Genomic DNA, 18,802 nt, shown 5'->3' with positions numbered 1-18,802 from the left:
AAAATCCACTGGCAACTTAAGGAGGGAGAGTTAGTACAGTAGTTGGAACAAAATCACTTTGCAAGGGTTAATAAAAGCCTAAATGATGAGAAGGTTGGAGGAGCAGAAGTACTGCACCCATTCAAGGAGTCTGGAGGGGAGGAGAGGAACAAGGGAGGGATGCGTGCTGGAAGGCAGGAGGGGGTACTGTGCAAAGGAAGACAGGATGCTAACACTAGGACCAAGTGAGAGCGCAACCTCTCCCTCTGCCGTTGACCAGCTTCCTCTGCCGGGTAGCTGATTTGGTCAAGGTCCCCCCAAATACAAGACTAGGGGCCCTACGAACACCTGGATACAGATGGGGCAGCTGTCTTCATACAGAATGTGCAGCCGGGGAGTGGTGGCAAGAATTAGAGATCATGACAGGGTTGGGGGTATCCTGAGAAGTCCCAAGTTCAAAGGAAATTGAAATAAAATTCAGAAAGTCAAAGAGCATAAAGCTAGGCTGAAGGCCAATGGGGCACATGCCAATATACAAAGCACTGGAAGTCTCAGTGCTTTGGTTCAGAAGCTAAATCTTTAAAGTTTAGCTTTCCCACCAACTCCACCTTTGTCATCACCAAGTACTGACACTTTTCTATTGACTCAGAGGATGCTGCATTATACCTGGTGTATTAGTCAGGATTCTCCAGAGAAACAGAACCAATAGGATGTGTGTGTGTGTGTGTGTGTGTGTGTGTGTGTGTGTGTGAAGAAAGAGCAAGGAAAAAAGAGATAGATTTAAGGAATTGCCAATTATGGAGGCCAGCAAGTCCAAAATCTGCAGAGTGGACCATCAGGCTGGAGACACAGGGAAGAGCTCATGTTGCAGTTCAAGTCCAAAGGTCATCTGCTGGCAGAATTCCCTCTTGCTCTCAGGAGGTCAGTTTTTTATTCTATTCAGGTCTTCAACTGATTGGATGAGGCCCACCCACATTATAGAGGGCAATCTGATTTACTTACTTACAATTACAATGTTAATCTCATTCAAAGGCATCCTCATAGAAACATCCAGAATAAAGTTTAACCAAATATGTGGGCACTATGGCCCAACCCCACTGACACACAAAATTAACCATCATACTCAGGTAATAATGACAGCCATTGATTAAGCACTTATTTCTATACCTATACCAAGTACATGGCTATCTCATTCATTCCATAAAGCCTATAAAGTAAGTTTAAATATTCTCATATTTAAATATGAGGAAAACAGTTTTAGAAGGATTTTATATAAAAGTTCATAAAATTTTTTAAAAGTTCATAAAATTTAGAAGCAATCAAAACCATTCTGATCATGGTTAACTTCAAAGAAGTCAAATTAATCAATTTGACCAAAGTGGGAACTAGTTCTTTGGTCTTTCCCCATCTTTATTTTTTTTTCCAACCTATTGTTTTTTGTTTGTAAGTAGGCTCCACGCCCAGCATGGAACCCAACATGGGGCCTGAACTCATGACCCTGAGATCAAGACCTGGGCTGAGATCAAGAGTCAGAGGCTTAACCAACTGAGCCGCCCAGGTGCCCCTCTTTCCACATCTTTCAAACTTCTCGGAACTGAGTTCCAATAGCCTAAATGTCAGGGCCTTTGAAAAAAAAAAAAATTATTGTCCTCAGGGCTTCTGGGTGGCTCAGTCAGTTGAGCATCTGACTCTTGATTTCAGCTCCGGTCACGATCTTGGGGTCATGGGATCGAGCCCTGCGTCAGGCTCCATGCTCAGCAGGGAATCTGCTTCAGGATTCTCTCTCCCTCTCTTTCTGCCCCTCCCCCTGCTCCCTCTCTCTTAAATAAATAAATAAATCTTTAAAATATTTTTTTTAAATTAGAATGGACTCCAAGTTATCCCAACAAGAATGTCACTCCATCACAATCCAAATGCTCTTTCTTAAGTGAGAGAGATCGGGCTGGAGTTATTGCCATCCCAAAGTTTACACCCACAGCCCACCTCTTTCTTCTCCAACCTGAAATCTGAATGTGCCCTGCAGTGTGTCAGGCCTAGGAATTTCATCCAACGTGTGTGGAGGTGAAAACAATTGATTGGACACTAGGTGTCATGCTATTCTGCCACCCTACTCTTCCTCCCTCTTATCATTTGAAACTTTACCTGAAGGTTGAAGGAGATACTTCCAGAGCTGTCCCTCTCATTCGGGTTTCTCCCCAATCCCCCAAAACTAAGATGAAAGTCATCTTGTCTTAGGATGAGAAAATAAGTTTTATTGACAAATGCATATGCTGATAGCCAACAATCCCCTAGGGAGAGAAAGGACCAGAAACATACTGTGTCTTCTAAGATCAAAAATGCCTCCTTGGGTGTAATCCAAAGTAGCCCATCCAGTTGGGACTATGGTAGGAGAGCTACTGGGAAGCAAAGTACTGACATCTGGACAAACAAATGGAAAAGGCTTTAGTCCCAGAGCAATTAGGAGCAACTTATCTGGCGGCAGGCCCAGCTTCTACAGGTGGACTTTCAGATGTCGGGACCTGTGACCATATTGACTGTTTCTCTGAATTGCCTACTACGAGTGGAGCATTTTTCACCCTCCTATTGGACCGGTTGCACAATGAATTGAGAGGGCTCTGAAGCCACTTCCAGATTTTCTCTTTCTGACTGTCATCATTATCATCTCTTTCCCATTTGACACTCTTAAACAGTCGCTTCTTTCTTTGGGGGGTTTTCATGCCAGTGACTTTGAAGATGTTATTGCTCAGCTGGCTCATCCTGGAAGTAGAGACAGACCCAGGGTTAACATATTCATCAATTTTTTTCAGAGTAGTATTGACCAAAGCCTGGATAGACTCCACAGGATTGTTCCTCAGACTTCCAATAGCTGAAATGAGAAAGGAGGTCAACTCAGACTCCATCTCCAAGGACTATCTACCCAAACCCCTTTATTTTCCACCCCCCACACCAGGTTATTATTATATAACTTCATTTAGAATAATTTTTGTCACTGTAAAAGTAATACCTGTTTTACTCTAGAAAAATGTTTACATAGACATCATTTTTCTAAAAGGAAAGAAAGAAAAATCACTTATCCGCCCCCCTGAGACAATACTGTTAATATTTCCGTACCTATCCTTGCAGTATATATATATTTTTAAGTCATCTCTATGCCCCACGTGGGGCTTGAACTCATGACGCTGAGATCAAGAGTCTCATGCTCTACTGACTGAGCCAGCCAGGCGCCCCTGTGGTATTTTTTTTTTTTTAAGATTTTATTTATTTATTTGACAGAGAGAGACACAGCGAGAGAGGGAACACAAGCAGGGGGAACGGGAGAGGGAGAAGCAGGCTCCCCGCTGAGCAGGGAGCCCGATGCGGGGCTCGATCCCAGGACCCTGGGATCATGACCTGAGCCGAAGGCAGACGCTTAACGACTGAGCCACCCAGGCACCCCTGTGGTATTTTTTTAATACCAAATATGGACACTTCTTTTTACAAAAATAAAATTTACATTTTTTCATCCCATAAAATATTCCTCTATATAAGGTAATATCCAATCACATGATTCTATCATAATCTCTTTGATGAAGTCTCTACTAGTGAATAATTAGGTTGTCTGCAGTTTTTCACCATTAGAAACAATCACCACTGATTCATTTGACAGCTATTACAGACCACTATGCTAGGTGCTGGGGATGCAGGGGTGAACAAGAAAGATTCCCTACCCTCAAGAACTTAACGTTCTAGTGGAGGAAAGACAAAAACAAACAAGGAAACATAAATAAGGAAGGAATAAAAAAGGAAGTACAAAGAAGGAAATTTAACAGCGTAATGACAGTGAATAACCAGGAAAGACCTCTTTAGATAGGCGGGTCAGGGAATGCCTCTCTGAGAAGGTGACATGTGAACTAAGGCAAGAAGCCACATGAAGAGCAAGGGCAGAAGCATTCCCGAAGGTCAGGGAGGCGGCACCTACTCACAGTGTAGAAAGTAACCAGTGTGGCTGTAGCTTCTAGTGAGAGGGGAGGTGCTACAGGCTCTGGGTGGAGAGAGTCAGAAGCTGGCCCAGTCAGGGCCGTGGGGCCAAGCGTAAGGGACCAGACTTCGACCCGAAGAGCAATGGAAGGCCACTGAAGGATTTTAAGCCAGGGGTGACATGATTCAGTGTACATGTTTCAAAGAGAATCTGGCTGCTGTGTAGAGAAGTAGAGAGAAGCAGCAGATGTGGGGGTTGTTAGAGCGGTCCAGTTAGGGAAGGGCGGCCAGGGGCTTAGATTCAGGTGGGAACAGAGGGTGCCAAATTGCTTAGCACCCAAAGGATAAAGAGAACAGGAAGAATCTTGGCTCAAAAGGGCCTTCAAGCCCATCAAAGTCTACAGCTTCATGTTGATCTCATTTATACTTAGAACAGGAGAAAGAACTCGGCTTCAGTTACACAGCAGATATGTAAATCCTGTGAAGAACCATTTCTTGACCACAAGGCTTGTTAGGCACTGGAATGGGTGTAGACTTAACTGGAATTACTTTCCTTGGGAAAAAGTCCCTCCTGTGTAGGTAATGTGGGCAGTCTTTCCTGGAGACTGGGTGGGATGAGGAAGGCAAGATGAATTCTCTGGTATACTGAGGAGTCTAGGGTTTTCATTCTAAAATACTTCCGCTGCAATTCTCCAGTTGCTGGGGATAGGGGCCCACTACCCTGTAGAGACTTCAGTTGTAAAAAATGAAGAGAAAGCAGCACAGGTACAAAATGCCGGGGTCAGAAGCCAGGGTTAGAGCCCTAAGGGGACAGATGCTACTACCTAGTCACTGGAGGGCGGGAGAGAGCACGGCTACCGTCAACAGCGGCTAACAGATTCATTCTTCCTTGACCAGAGATCCAAGTACCCTCCTTACCTGCCACTGCCAGCACCTTGCCCCATCTTAGCCCAGAAGCCTGCGTCAACTCAACACAAAGGTTTTGTGGGACAGCTCTGTGCTAAGCAGAGCGTCACGCTTTACACGCATTTGTATCTGATAACTTAAACAATGTTTAAAGTCAGCACTATTATGCTCATGATACAGATGAAGAAACTGAAGCCCAGAGGCAGTAACGTGCCCAAGTTCACATGGCTCATTACGGAGAGAGCTAGTATTTCAGAGCCGGCCGGCTGACACTGGAGTCCATGCTCTTCATTACACACTGACTTGGAAGAAAGGACCCTTAAAAGTCATTGACTTCACCACTTTTTCTTCTCAAGATAAAGAGCTGTAATAAATCATACAGGAAACGAGAACGTGTCTATCTCCAGATGTCTGCTGGGCATGTCCTCTGAAGTATGATGCCACCATTCCTTCAAAGGCAGCGTACCCAGAATATCAGCTTGAAGCAGGTGCCAGAATATGAAGTGGGCTCCAGCCAGAGGGCAAGTTCCCGAGGACAAGCATATCCAGCACCAGAACAGCACGAACAGCACAGCTGGGGCATAGACATACACGCCCATTCTTTTATACAAAAGCACTGGAACCCAGGGGCAGGGCTATAAAAGCCAACATTCTCTCTATCTTATCTCTCGATCAAAGGAAACAAACTGTGGCAGGGAAGATCGTGGAGAACAAATCATTCAAACATCATTTCTATCGGGCGCTTGAGTGAATCGCCTACCCACCACCTATCACAGACACCCTAAACCCTTCCCGCCCCCCCTTAGAGGAGTTATGAACTGTGTTTCCCCAAGTACCGCTACCACCCACAGCAAAATCCTCAATCTTCACCGCGGCGGAAAAGCCCAGTATGATTCTGGCCACACTGCGCTCCTCCCTGCTCATCTCCTGCTCTTCCTTTTGCTCACTCCACGCCAATCACAATGACTTCTTGTTCTTCCTTGACATGCCAAGTGCTCTTCCTTCAGATATCAGGTGGTTCACGCCCTCACTGCCTCTGGGTCTCTGCTCCAGCACCCGTTCTCAGAGGGGCACCCCTGCCCTGCCCTCTGACCCTCTGGCCCCTGGCCTTGCCTTACTGTCTCTATAGTGCCTGTTCACATATATGTACTTGGTTATGGCCCCTCCCCTCCTCCGCTGGGGGGGTGGGGTGGGGGGTTGCGAACAGACAACATCAGTTTTGTTTGCTGCAGTATCCCAGTGCTTAGAAGAGTACCTGGTACCCAGTAGGTTTTCAATAATTAAGAAACTCATTTAATTGCAAGCAAGGGCAGAAGTACCTGCTATAGCAAACACAGGTGTGGCTGTTTGGCTATTTTAGGGACCAAAGGGTTTTGAAGGTGAGATAAAATTTCTCTTCTGATATGCTTTGGGAATATCAGCTCTTCTTCTGCCACACCCCAGATTCCCATTCTCTCTTTCTCAGACTTTGGTCAAATTAAAGGACAACGGAGTGAGCATGAGTTAGTGCAAAGATCCCTGAAGTGGGAAGTTGAGCTCTTGGCTCACCCAGTAATTCGCTTCTGTGATCTTGGACAAATGACTCAGCCTCCGAAATTAGTTCAGGATGAGGAAATGCTTCTCTGAAGTACACCTAACTTCAGAGGCAGAAGAGAATAAGTGGGTAACCTCAGGGGTCTGGATGAGTTACCTCAAGTCCCATATAGTCTACAAATGCTTAGAATCTCTTTTATCTTAAAAATTCATGCATAATTTGCATTGTACTCCAAAATATGTCTATTATTAAAACATTCTTAATGTTTTAATTTAATTTAATTTTTTTAAGTTCTTTTTTTTTTTTTAAGTAATCTCACCACCTAATATGGGGCTCAAACTCACAATCCCCAGATCAAGAGTTGCATGCTCTACTGACTGAGCCAGCCAGGCACCCCTAAATGTTTTAATATTAAAAAGAGTATCATTTAGAAATATATACTAAAATATTTATAGATGAATAATATGAAGTCTGAGGTTTGGTTCAGAATAATCTGCAGGGAGGGGTGCAGGTAGAGAAATAGAGAAAACAAGATAACCATGAGTTGATACTTTTTGAAGCTGGGGGGCGGGGGGGTATTATACTATTTTCTGGACTTTTAAAGAATGCTAAAAACTAAAAGAAAAATCTTAAAACAGCCAGAGAAAAGGGCTAGATTACCTGCAATGAAACAAAAATTAGAATGACAGCAGACTTCTTTTAGCAACAAAGAAAACCGGAAGACAATAGTATGGTATCTTCGAAGTGCTGGGAAAGAAACTGTTGGTCTAGAATTGTGTCACTACTAGGGGCCCCTGGCTGGCTCAGTCAGGGGAACGTGCGACTCTTGATCTCAGGGTTGTGGGTTCGAGTCCTATGTCGGGTGTACTGATTACTCTTAAAAAAAAAAAGGATTATGTCACTAGTAAAGCTACCTTGCAAGAATGGAGGTAAGAAACAGTCACTACAAACAAACAAAAAGCAAGAGAGCATAACATGAAGATACTGGCACTAAAGAAACTTCTAAAAAGTGTACTTCAGGATGAAAAAAATGAAGGATGGTCAGGGATACAACAAGGAAAGGGGAGCATATAACACTGCACATAAATCTACACTATTTGTATAAAGTAACAACAATAATCATAGTATCTAAATTCTAGGTTAGAAAAACTAAAATAATCACTAATAAAAGCCTGTAAAGTGGGAGGGGTGGTGATTAGAATTCGTGTCAACACTGGAGGGAAGGGTTAAAATGTCGTTTCACTTTAAACCCTGTTAAGCTCAATAGGTATGAAAAAAGTCTACTTTCTGGACAAATACCGTATGATTTCACTCATGTGGAATTTAAAAGACAAAACAGATGAACATAGAGGAAGGGAAGGAAAAATAAAATAAGACGAAAACAGAGAGGGCGACAAACCATAAGAAACTCTTAACTCTAGGAAACAAACTGAGGGTTGCTGGAGGGGAGGTGGGTGGAGGGATGGGGTAACTGGGTGATGGACATTAAGGAGGGCACATGATGTAATGAGCACTGGGTGTTATACGCAATTGATGAATCACTAAATCCTACCTCTGAAACTAATAAGACATTATACATTAATTGAATTGTATTTAAATAAAAAATTTTTTAAAAGTCTACTTTTTTGTAACTAGCCTGAAGAAATACTTACACCTATATACAAAGAGATGAATATAAAAATGTTCATGGTAGCATTGTTTGAATAGCAAAAAACTGGAAATGATTTAAATAACAATCTACCAAGGGTTATAAGATTGTAGCAGATCTGTATGTACCAACATACTGAGTGGGGAAAAAAGCAAGTTGCGTATATCTATATATCTATCTATATGGTATAGATCATAAATTATATAGTATATAACATATATATTCTATGTGTACAGCAAAAGAATACAGGACTACAGCAAACAGACAGGGGAAAGTGGGGAGAGGAGCCAGACTTGGGGGTGAATGGAACTTTACCCTAAAAACAAAAACAAAAACTTCATCTTTATCAATAATGTTTCTATTTTTTTGTAAACAGACTATACTCATGTATTTCTTCCATAAATATAAATTAATTTTAAAATATTTTACTGCAATAAAAAAGAACACAAAACTACAAGTTCTTCAGGGACAGGGTGTTTCTCCCTTGAATACTGCTGTAGCTAGCAGCTGACGGCACATGATAAATGTTGAGTGACTAGAACGTTTTTGTTAGCTGTGTTTTTCTCTAACTATAATGACAATGGATAACTCGTTTTCTTCCTCCTACTTAGCTCAATTTTCTACTTTTATTTATTTAGTCTTTCAAGATTTTATTTTTTTAAGTGATCTCTACACCCAACATGGGGCTCGAACTCACAACCCCAAGATCAAGAGTCACATGTTCCTCTGACTGAGCAAGGCAGGTGCCCCATTTTCTACTTTTATATATAACATTTATAATAGTAAAAATATACTTTATTTGAAGTAACAAAATATGGCCTTAAGGAGACCCCCCCCCCCGCCTCTGCTTTCTGTCTTGCCCCATTGCCTTGTGTCACCCAGAGCTCAGGGACAAGGCTTGGACTCACCATTCTGTAACAGCTCCACATCATCTTCAGGTATTTGACTCATGTTTAGCTTCTTAGCTGTTAATTCTAAAGACAGGACAGATGCAGTCATTCCAGAATTCCTGGACCTTTGGGCCACCCTTACCCCCTCTGTGGCAAACAAGGAAGCTTAAAAACCAGTTCTAGCAAGAAATGTTTCTATGAGATGCCTTGTAGCCTACGTGTTGGCGTTCTAGTGGAAGAACAACGCTCAGAGCAGCGGTGACCCAGAAAAATGTTGTTGGCAGGTGACAGGTAGGACAGGAACCCAGGGTGTCAAACTCCATGGGGTTCCCCACCAGTAGAAAAATAGACAAAGGGTATGAGGCATTTAATTTGCAAAAATAAAATATGCATTGCCAATAAACAGGAAAAGAATATTTTACCCCACTTCTGATAAAAAGAATGTTCCTCAGAACAACAGCAACTCTTTTTGCCTATCAAATTGGTAATGATTTTTAAAATATTACCCAGAGTTGGCAAATATTTGCAAAATGGATACTTGCATGCAGTACTGGTAACAATGGAAAACGATTCACACTTTTTTTTTTAAGATTTATTTTATTTCAGAGAGAGAGAGAGCACTCAGGGGAGAGGGACAGAGGGAGAGGGAGAGAGAAACACAAGCAGATTCCATGCTGAGCGTGGAGCCTGGCGTGGGGCTCGATCTCATGACCCTGAGATCAGATCTGAGCTGACACCAAGAGTTGGATGCTCAACCGACTCTGCCATCCAGGCACCCCACGATTCAAACTTTTTAGAGGGCAGTTAAAGCACCAAAATCCTTAAAATTTTGCATACCCTTTGGGCCTAGCAATTCTACCTCCTAAGAAATTGATCTTAAAATAATCACGATGGCATGTAGAGATTTAATCACGGTGTCCCGGCTTATAAAAACAAAAGATGAAGTGGCCTACTTAAAAAACAAAAAACAAAAAACAAAAAATGACACAGTCTCAATATTCAAAAATACGGACGGGTTAAATAGTTCCGTAAACTGACCCATAAATGGAATTAGTATTAGCAGCGGTGAAAAGCAATGCTGAAGGGCACGTAATGGCATGTATTTGTGACACAGCAAGGGAAAACAACGGTACACCAAACTTCATGTTTTGAAAATGGCTATGTGTGTGTGAGTGTGTGAGTGTATTCTTAGGGGAAAATTCTAGAATGTTAACAGTGGTTAACTCCAAATGCTAGAATTTCTGGCATTATGTATTTTCTTCTTTTTTGCCAATCTGATTTTTTTAGATTTTCTAACATTAACACATACTGTACTACGATTCTAGTTTAAAACAAAAATATTTTTGAAAATCCACAGGGTTCCCGTGGAAGGAAGAGTTTTTCCCCTTTCAAACGAATATGGTTCTCTTCTGCACTCTGCAGAGTGTAGACAATGTGGGTGGACCCTCACAGAGCGGGGCAAAGGCACATGGCCTTCTCTTCCTCCTCCAGCCTTTCTAACAGGGACTTTGAGCCTGGTCACAGGACAGCCTCTCTAATCAGATCAGAGCTAGGGAAGGAGGTGACCCACTTCACGGGACCATTGTTCTGGCTTAGCCCTTGCCGAAGGTCAAGGAGGACTCCCCTGCTGAAGAGAAGAGGGAGGGGTCGCCAGGAGGAAGCACCTTACCTATGAAGTTGATGGCAGCTGCCCGTAGGAAGGACTGAGGGCTCTTCAGGAAGCCAAAGCTCTGGGACAGTAAGTCCCCCACCAGCTGTATTTTGCTTGTGCTCACCTGTGAAGCCAAAGAGGGGTGGTGCTGACCAGGAGCTGGGGCTGGGGGGCCCTGGGAACGCTCCTAACCCTCTCACCCTGTCCACAAACAGCACTGTTCTGTCTTCAGCCAGCTGAAGGTGCTCGAACTTATAGCTGCAGACACCCCCACCCCAGCAACAGGGCAGACTTAGCAGAAAGTTCATAGAGAGAATTTTGCTCCTTCATACCAACATAAGGAAGAAACAACTGATGTGGAGCCAGGAGACCCAGGATTGAATGCTGGCCCTGACACTGGCCTCACTTTTTTCATCTGTAACAGTTGAAATAAAACCTGCCCAACCTCTTTCACATAGTTGTAAGGCTCCAATGGGATAATGGATATAGAAGTGCTTTGTAAACTGTAAAGTGCTGTACCTATGGAAGATAATAAACATCAAAATCCATTGTATTAAAATTACTAATGTTGGTTCCTAACCTACTTGCTTAGCCCTTAAATATTTACTTTTCCACAAGGATTCCTGATCTGCCCTGTTCTCAACTTCATAGGAAGTAGGACCTTAACACCATGACCAAAAACCCAATGACTCCTGCCTACATCTTTTTCTACCAGCTGTAACCAGAAAACCTCTATCCCATTGCCATCTACTACCCTCACATGACCTTCCTCGCCTCTGAAAGCAGAAACTGGGATACTGCTAAGAGAATCAGATATGAAGAATGAGGGACTGGCATCCCAAAAGTGCATTCTCAGAGTTTGCTGATAATAGAGAATGAGAATTAAGAAGTAGAAAGAATGTACCTTCCATCAGCCCTCCCCTATTTAGCCTCTCAGCCTACCTTTGAGTCCCTAACATGAGTATTGTGGCCTGGCTTCTCAGGGACTCTCACTCACCAGGTACTTGGATGTTTCTTCCAATACCTGGATGTGATTGCTGAGGGTGGTATGCCGGAATATCTGTGTGAGTGATGACCAGCCAATCACATTGGTCCACTCAGTCAGGGCACCTCCACAGGCCTACAGGATGGAGAGAAGGGAATTCCCAAAGCCTCACTCCTACAGCTCTACAGAGCCAGGCCAGGAGGCTAAGTGGAAGACTACGAAGCTAGCCCCCAAGGGGCTTGGTTGAGGGTACGTAGCTGGGACCAGGTGAAATATGGGACCTTATTCATGACATGGGACATAAATAGCTTTAGGGAGCAGAACCATATCAGGATAAGATCAATGGCACCCAAAAGAGGGTAAAAGTGCTCAGAGCCAGCCTGGAGGATGACACCAAAGAGGTGGGTATAAAATGTACAGCCAAGGCTGGGCTCATGAAAAAGAGCCAAAGGCTATGCTCTAGCAGAAAGAGGGATGAATCAGGCTGAGCTTGGCAGGACAGAGGTCACTAGTACCTTGACTACCTCGGTGTTGTTACCCTGAATGCTAAGCAGCAGTGGGACTAGAAAAGTATAGATCGCTCTTCGGGTGGAGAGTCCAGGCTTGTATTTGTCAACTTGATGCAACATGTAGCCCAGGGCAGAGGTGGCCGAGATCTTCACCTGGTCCCTCTCCTGCCATACAGAGCAAAATGGAGCTAAGGCGGCTGTGGTTTCACTCTCGCCCTGGCTGGCCTGGTTTCCATACTCCCACATCTCACTTCCATATCCAAAGTACACTGATGGCATTATGTTACATAATGCAAAGGCATCATGGTTTGTGTATCTGAGTAATTCTCTTTAGAGCTGCAGAGCTAATAAGTCCCTTTGTAAAGGCAGAGAGCTAGGGAAGCCAAGACCATAGTTTCAGATCTGCCCTGGACCATATCTACAGCTTGGAACTTAATTCTCTCCTATGGATTTAGCTTTAAAATATATGTATGTATTTTAAAAAATACATATAGTTATCCTAGTTATGCTGTGAATAAAATTGCTTAATCTATATTGGTTTGTATTAATTAACAATGATCGTAAACAGCTAAATTATATGCTTCAAGAGTATATTATGTATTAATTTAACAAACGTTTACTGAGTAGCTATCATGAGCTGGCATAGTGCCAAATAACAGAGACAGGGTGGGACAAACACATAGTCCCTGCACTTGTAGGATTTGGGAAGCAGACATTTTAACAAATTGGATGTACACAGTATTATTTTTTGCCCAGTGAACATAATAGCCAAACAGAGAGATGATTCAATGTTACTACGTTAATTCAAAAGTATCACAGGCAGATCAGCTCAAGATCAGTGATTGAGTATTACTTCAGTTATCCCTTCCTGCCCCAAATCCCTGAAAGAAATAGTAGAGATACATATTTTTTAAATCCATTATGAATCTGAAATAGTTGATGGGATCCCCCCATAGAGAACTAGAGTATCCCTGAAAAACAAACAGCAGACAGGATTGGAATTGACGTTGAAACCACAGCCTAAAGAGTGGGCAAGAACAGACTGCTGGAGGAGGTGGGTGTGTTCTGGGAACGTTCCAAGCTTAACAGCTGTGAATACAGGGAGCAGAAGGGGATGCTGGGCAACAGACATGGTAGTCATTTGGAAGGCTATCGTTCAGGCATACAATCTCCTTCCACCTTCTCCTTGCATCCTGCCCTCCCAATATCCTCCTTACTAAATAGCAAGCAGCAAGGGAACATACCACCCCAACAGAGCAAGGAGTGTGCTTTATAGACCAGAGAGATAAGATGGTGCCCTGGGTGTCTGGCAATACCCAGGAAGAGCAGGGAGCCTTATAGTCAAAAGACTGGCTATTGGCACATCCAACGGACCACGTATCTCTGGCCGCTTCCCCACAATTACTGAAGTCTGACTGTAGTAATAGGTATTACTTTCACAGAGGGCCGTCCAAGAGTCAGTAGTGCAAAATTTCCAGAACTCACTGCCAAGACTCACCAAACGTTTAGGAAAATCAGCACCACAAGAGAAACAAACAAACAAAAAACCCTGCAATATCCAAGGCCACAATTAATAATATAATCAAAACAAAACTTTGGAGAAACTATAATTGAATCCTCAGGAAGATTATGTAAAACAAGTTATTGAGGACATTTTTAAAGCACTTGGAAATCCAAATTTTGAAATTCTAAATAAATAAGCAAACAAATAAATACAGGCAAAGGTAAGGCAGTGTCCCTATAGAATAATGTAATAGCTATTCAGATATCACACCATCAACCAGAAGAAAAAAATAAAGGGGACCTGCTTCATAAAAAAACCAAAACTAAATAAATAAAAATTCAATAGGTGGGTTGAATAGCAGAATAACCACAGCTAAAGTAAGAGGAGAATCAGTCCAGAAATTCTTCCAAGGTAGGCAAAGAGGTGGGAAATAAAAAACAAAAATTAAGAAACACAGAGAATGAATCTAAAGAAATTCCAAAGAATAGAACAGAGAGAAGAGAGAAAAGAGGATATACCAACAAAATAATAGGATAATATTTTACAAATGATAAAACTACTGAGCTTTGCCTAAGTAAGTTCCTATGAGTAGGTGAGTGGTAAAGCAGCACTGGGAACCCAGATCCTATGGCCTTTGGGTCAGCGTTCTTTTCATTCTGCCAGGTTGTCATTGTGTAGATGATGACAATTTACTATTTCTTGATTAGACCATAAATCAACTTTTCATTCTAGCAATATGGAAGAAAAAGTAACCTGACAACTTTCCCACTATAAATACCTTTAAATGCTAGATAAAATATACAAAATACTTTTCTTTAATGCATAGCTGAGCTTTAAGAAAGTAAGATCTCCAGAGGCCAAAGATGAAGAAGTTGTTGACCCTCCAGCTACTGTGCGGGCAGGCAGATGTCACTGGTCTCAATAACCTAGGGTCACATCTGTTCATACCTGCTGGTCTCCCTAGCCTGCTTCACAAGGCAACCAGAAGCTGAGAAGCAAGCATCATGGACAGACAGACAGCTCTAAGAGAAGACTTCTACTTGATGCTCAAAGAGCCAGAAAGGGGAATCAAAATGCTCAAAGAGAGTGGGGAAATCCCTCATTTCTTTTTTCTTCCTTCTATTCTCTCATATCACAGTTCCAAAACAAGCCCCATGGGAGTCTATAGGAGCTAAAACTCTAAGGGAGGGGAACCTCACTCTTCATTTGAAGGAGCTGAGGGCCCAAGAGAATGGACAAACTCCCATTGCTTTATTTCCTCTGCCCTCATGTCACTTGCCCCAGTTGTGGGCACAGTCACAAAAGTGCCTGACATTGCAGAGTAACTAAAGCACCAGCTCTTTTGCAAGACAACTGGAAAAAGGGAACCCCAAAGAACTGTAAAACCAGGGAAGTCACAGAGAGGGAGGAGCTAGGGAAAGTGACCTATAAAGTTGTTTATGAACTCCTGTGCTCACTCCATGCATAGATCTGACCCTAAACCACATACTGCAGACTTTGAAAACTGAACTACAGGAAAGACAATGGTTCAGATCCCAGACTGGTATGGGTGGGTGGCATAAACTCAGAATAGCAAAGGCTATGAATTCAAAACTGACATTGAAATCACAGCCCCCACACACAGAAGCCTAGTCAGAACTTGCAGCCTGAAGTTAAACAGGTCAATTTCTGCTAACACAATAATATCAACATTCTCCATAGGATTTAAGTGGCAGCCAGAGTCATATAACTTAATATTCGTAATGTCCATGATACAATACAAAATTACTCAGCATGCAAAGACCCAAAGCAGTAATTATACAAAATGCTCAAAAAAACAACAATGAACACTCTTGAAATAAATACAGGAATAAAAATTTTCAGCAAAGAACAATATATCAAAAAGAAACTTGAGAACTGAGAAATACAAGACTGGGTACATTTATTGACAAAACAGATGTCAGAGGAAAGAATCAGTGAACTTGAAGACAGAGTAATAAAAAGTATCCAGCAAAAAAAAGAAAAAGTGATTGAAAATGAACAAAATCTTGGGACCTATGGGACAATAACAAAAAGCCTAAACATTTGTGCCATCAGATTCTTAAAAGGAGAGGAGAAAGTATAGTGCTGAAAAAACTTGGAAGAAATAATGGCTGAAAACTTTCCAAGTTTGGCGAAAGACATAAACAGAAATTTCAAGAAACTCAGAGAATCCCAACCAGGCGAAGCCCAAAGTAATCCATGCCAACACCTTCTAAACTACTTAAAGCTAAAGACACATGTGAGGCAAAATAAAGACATTTCCAGACAAAGACTGAGAGTGTTTCCTATTAACAGACCCTTGAGGAAGAAAACACAAAGGAAGAAGAAAATATATATATCCAAAAGGGAAGAGAGACCTGTGAGAAGAAAAGGAAGGCAAGGATGTTTGTCCACATTTATAAATAGAAGGAAGTATTGACTGTACAAAACAATAACAACAATGATGCTGGTAATGATGACATAAAGACCAAATCCAGGGATTTTAAAAGACTGTGGCACTAAAATCTATAATATGGGAGGGTATCATCATAGTTAAATCATTCTTTTTTTTTTAAAGAGTTTATTTATTTATTTGACAGAGAGAGACATAGCGAGAGAGGGAACACAAGCAGGGGAAGTGAGAGAGGGAGAAGCAGACTTCCCACCAAGCAGGGAGCCCAATGCGGGGCTCGATCCCAGGACCCTAGGATCATGACCTGAGCCAAAGACAGATGCTTAACGACTGAGCCACCCAGGCGCCCCAAATCATTCTTTTTTTTTTTAAGATTTATTTATCTTAAAGAGAGAGAGAGCATGCGAGTGGTAGGGGGAAGAACAGGGGGAGAGGGAGAGAGAGAGAATCTCACGCAGACTCCCCACTGAGCATGGAGCCAGACACAGGACATGATCCCATGATGCTGAGATCATGACCGGAGCTGAAACCAAGAGTTGGACGCTCAATGGATTAAGCCACCCAGGCACCCCAGAATTAAAGCATTCTGTGGTCCTTATATTGTTTGGGTGGAGGATAAAGATATTATCTTTAAGCTTTGTTAAGTATACATGGTGAATTTTAAAACATGTAAAAATGGATGAATCAGGGGGTGCCTGGGCAGCTCAGTCTGTTAAGCATCTGATTCTTGGTTTTGGCTTAGGTCATGATCTCAGGGTCATGAGATCAAGCCTCACATCCGGCTCCACGCTCAGAGGGGAGTCTGCCTGAGATTCTCTCTCTCCCTCTGCCCCTCCCCCACCTCAAATAAATAAATAAAATCTTAAAAAAAAAAAAAGATGAATCAGACATTGACCCTGCCATCATGGAGCGTCCAGGCTCACAGAAGAGATGAGACCAATACAAAACTAATTCAAATCCAAAGTTCGAAAATTAAAGAGTTATAGATGCCGAAATAGGGAGGGGCATTGAAAGCATGCATGTCTGCTGTCAAGTCTCTTTTGGCTCTAAAATTCTATGATCTGTAGGGAGGCTAAGACATGGGGTGGATTAGTACTGCTCTGGGCAGTTCAGATTCCTGAGCCTTTGGGTCCTTTCGACAAGATTGCTAGCATTCTGGGGTCCCTGTGTTGTCTGGGAAGAGGGTAGAGTTGTGAGTGGTCTCCCCACTCTTCACTCCAGAACCAATTTCATAGCAGCATGTCACTTTTTTTCCTTCAGTGGCTCCTGGTGAGAGACTAGGCAGATGAGTGTGTGCTAGGTCTGTCTGTAATAGGGAATGCGCTGGGGACAATCCTATGCATGGCTTCAAGTAGCCAAGTCTCCTCTTGGCTGCCCCTCTATGACTTCAGCCTTCCACCATAATCCCATAGCCCTGCCCCAGTACCCTCAGCTCAGTTTCCAGGATTCCTCATCAGCCCCAGCCCATGCTGTTCCCAACTAATCCTAGGGATCCAGGCCCATACATCATTGAGGAGTGGACGCAGTTGCTTGGAAATGCTACAAAAGACCACCTTGGTGTCCTCTCCCTTCCCATGACAGATGATGTTCCGTAGGCTCTTTTTTTTTTTTAAAGATTTTATTTATTTATTTGACAGAGAGAGACACAGCAAGAGAGGGAACACAAGCAGGGGGAGTGGGAGAGGGAGAAGCAGGCTTCCCGCAGAGCAGGGAGCCCGATGTGGGGCTCGATCCCAGGACCCTGGGATCATGACCTGAGCCGAAGGCAGACGTTTAACGACTGAGCCACCTAGGCGCCCCTCCGTAGGCTCTTTACTGCTTGCACTGTCACTCATGCTTCATTCTTCAGGAAGTCTCGCAAGAATGGAACCTGGACCTTCAGAGATTGTGACTGTTTGGAAGAAGGCAGAGATCACTCACCACCTGGGGATCATGCAACACTCTGGGAACAGGGTTTTGGGAAAACAGATGGTGTCTAAGAGAAACAGACATGGGCAATCCGGGAGCTGGATGTGCCTAGGAAGTAGAAGGCTGGTGCTCATGGGGTTTGGGAGGCCTGATGACCAGTCTATGTAAGTCTACAAACCAGATGTTGTGCTGCCCTAGGATGGACGTTGGGAATGTGCTAAACCCAAGATAACTAAGAGACCCAAGGGAGGTAAATTAAATGTTTCAAGGACTCACACTTGATTCCCATTTGGTCCTCCCCACTCTTACTTGTCCTGGGTGCAGTGCCAGGTTACTGATTCCACAAAGCCCAACTTCCTTCATAATGAGGTTGGGCTCTTTGACCCACTTGATCAGATTGCCCAAAAAGTCTTGCCCCAGAGTCTGAGCCACTGATCGGTGCCAGAGGAGCTGTGGGTATGAGGAGACTACACCTATGGATGGAGAAAATGTTATGAGTACCCAGTACCCACCTCAGTCCTCCCTTGGGTCCCAAACTCAGGTAAGGAGTATGTCCAGTTGAGAGCAGTGGCAGATCTGTACACATGGGGTGGAGACTAAGGGGGTTATCCTGATAGGAGGATAGAGGATAATGCTGATAAGGTTTGAATTTTGAGTCAGATGCTAGGATCCATGGATCATTCTGGAGGTTGAGCTACTGGCCCCCTCCTCAGGTTTTCCTGCCTCCTTTAACCAGGCACCTGAAGTGCCAGAGAAGGGAACCCCACTTTAAATGGCTCAGTCTTATTCTTTCCTCTTTTGGGGACTAGTTATTTAACATTTTTGTTAAATGTTCCTCAGCCCAGGAAATGAATGGGTCAGGCTGTGGAACTTTCCCCAGGCTTCACCTGTGCATAGAAGGTCCTGGCCAGGATCTTC

At 43.1% G+C, this 18,802-nt stretch overlaps 1 protein-coding gene across 1 annotated transcript in view; it reads right to left on the bottom strand.

The window, feature by feature from the left end:
- Window positions 1-2,257: 2,257 nt before the first annotated feature.
- Window positions 2,258-18,802, bottom strand: part of LOC118025785 — a 51,793-nt gene continuing 35,248 nt past the window's right edge. The window contains exons 10-12 of the mRNA XM_035028480.1: window positions 10,584-10,689; window positions 8,933-8,998; window positions 2,258-2,845 (exon numbers count right to left, since the gene is read on the bottom strand). Of these exons, the coding sequence (XP_034884371.1) occupies window positions 2,448-2,845; window positions 8,933-8,998; window positions 10,584-10,689 (570 nt within the window). The 3' untranslated portion in view covers window positions 2,258-2,447. The remainder of the gene's footprint in view (window positions 2,846-8,932; window positions 8,999-10,583; window positions 10,690-18,802) is intronic.

Source organism: Mirounga leonina, unplaced genomic scaffold, assembly GCF_011800145.1.
Source record: "Mirounga leonina isolate KUSES-001 unplaced genomic scaffold, KU_Mleo_1.0 Mir_201, whole genome shotgun sequence".
NCBI classification, from domain to species: Eukaryota; Metazoa; Chordata; class Mammalia; order Carnivora; family Phocidae; genus Mirounga; species Mirounga leonina.
This window is presented reverse-complemented; position numbering and strand designations above follow the sequence as displayed.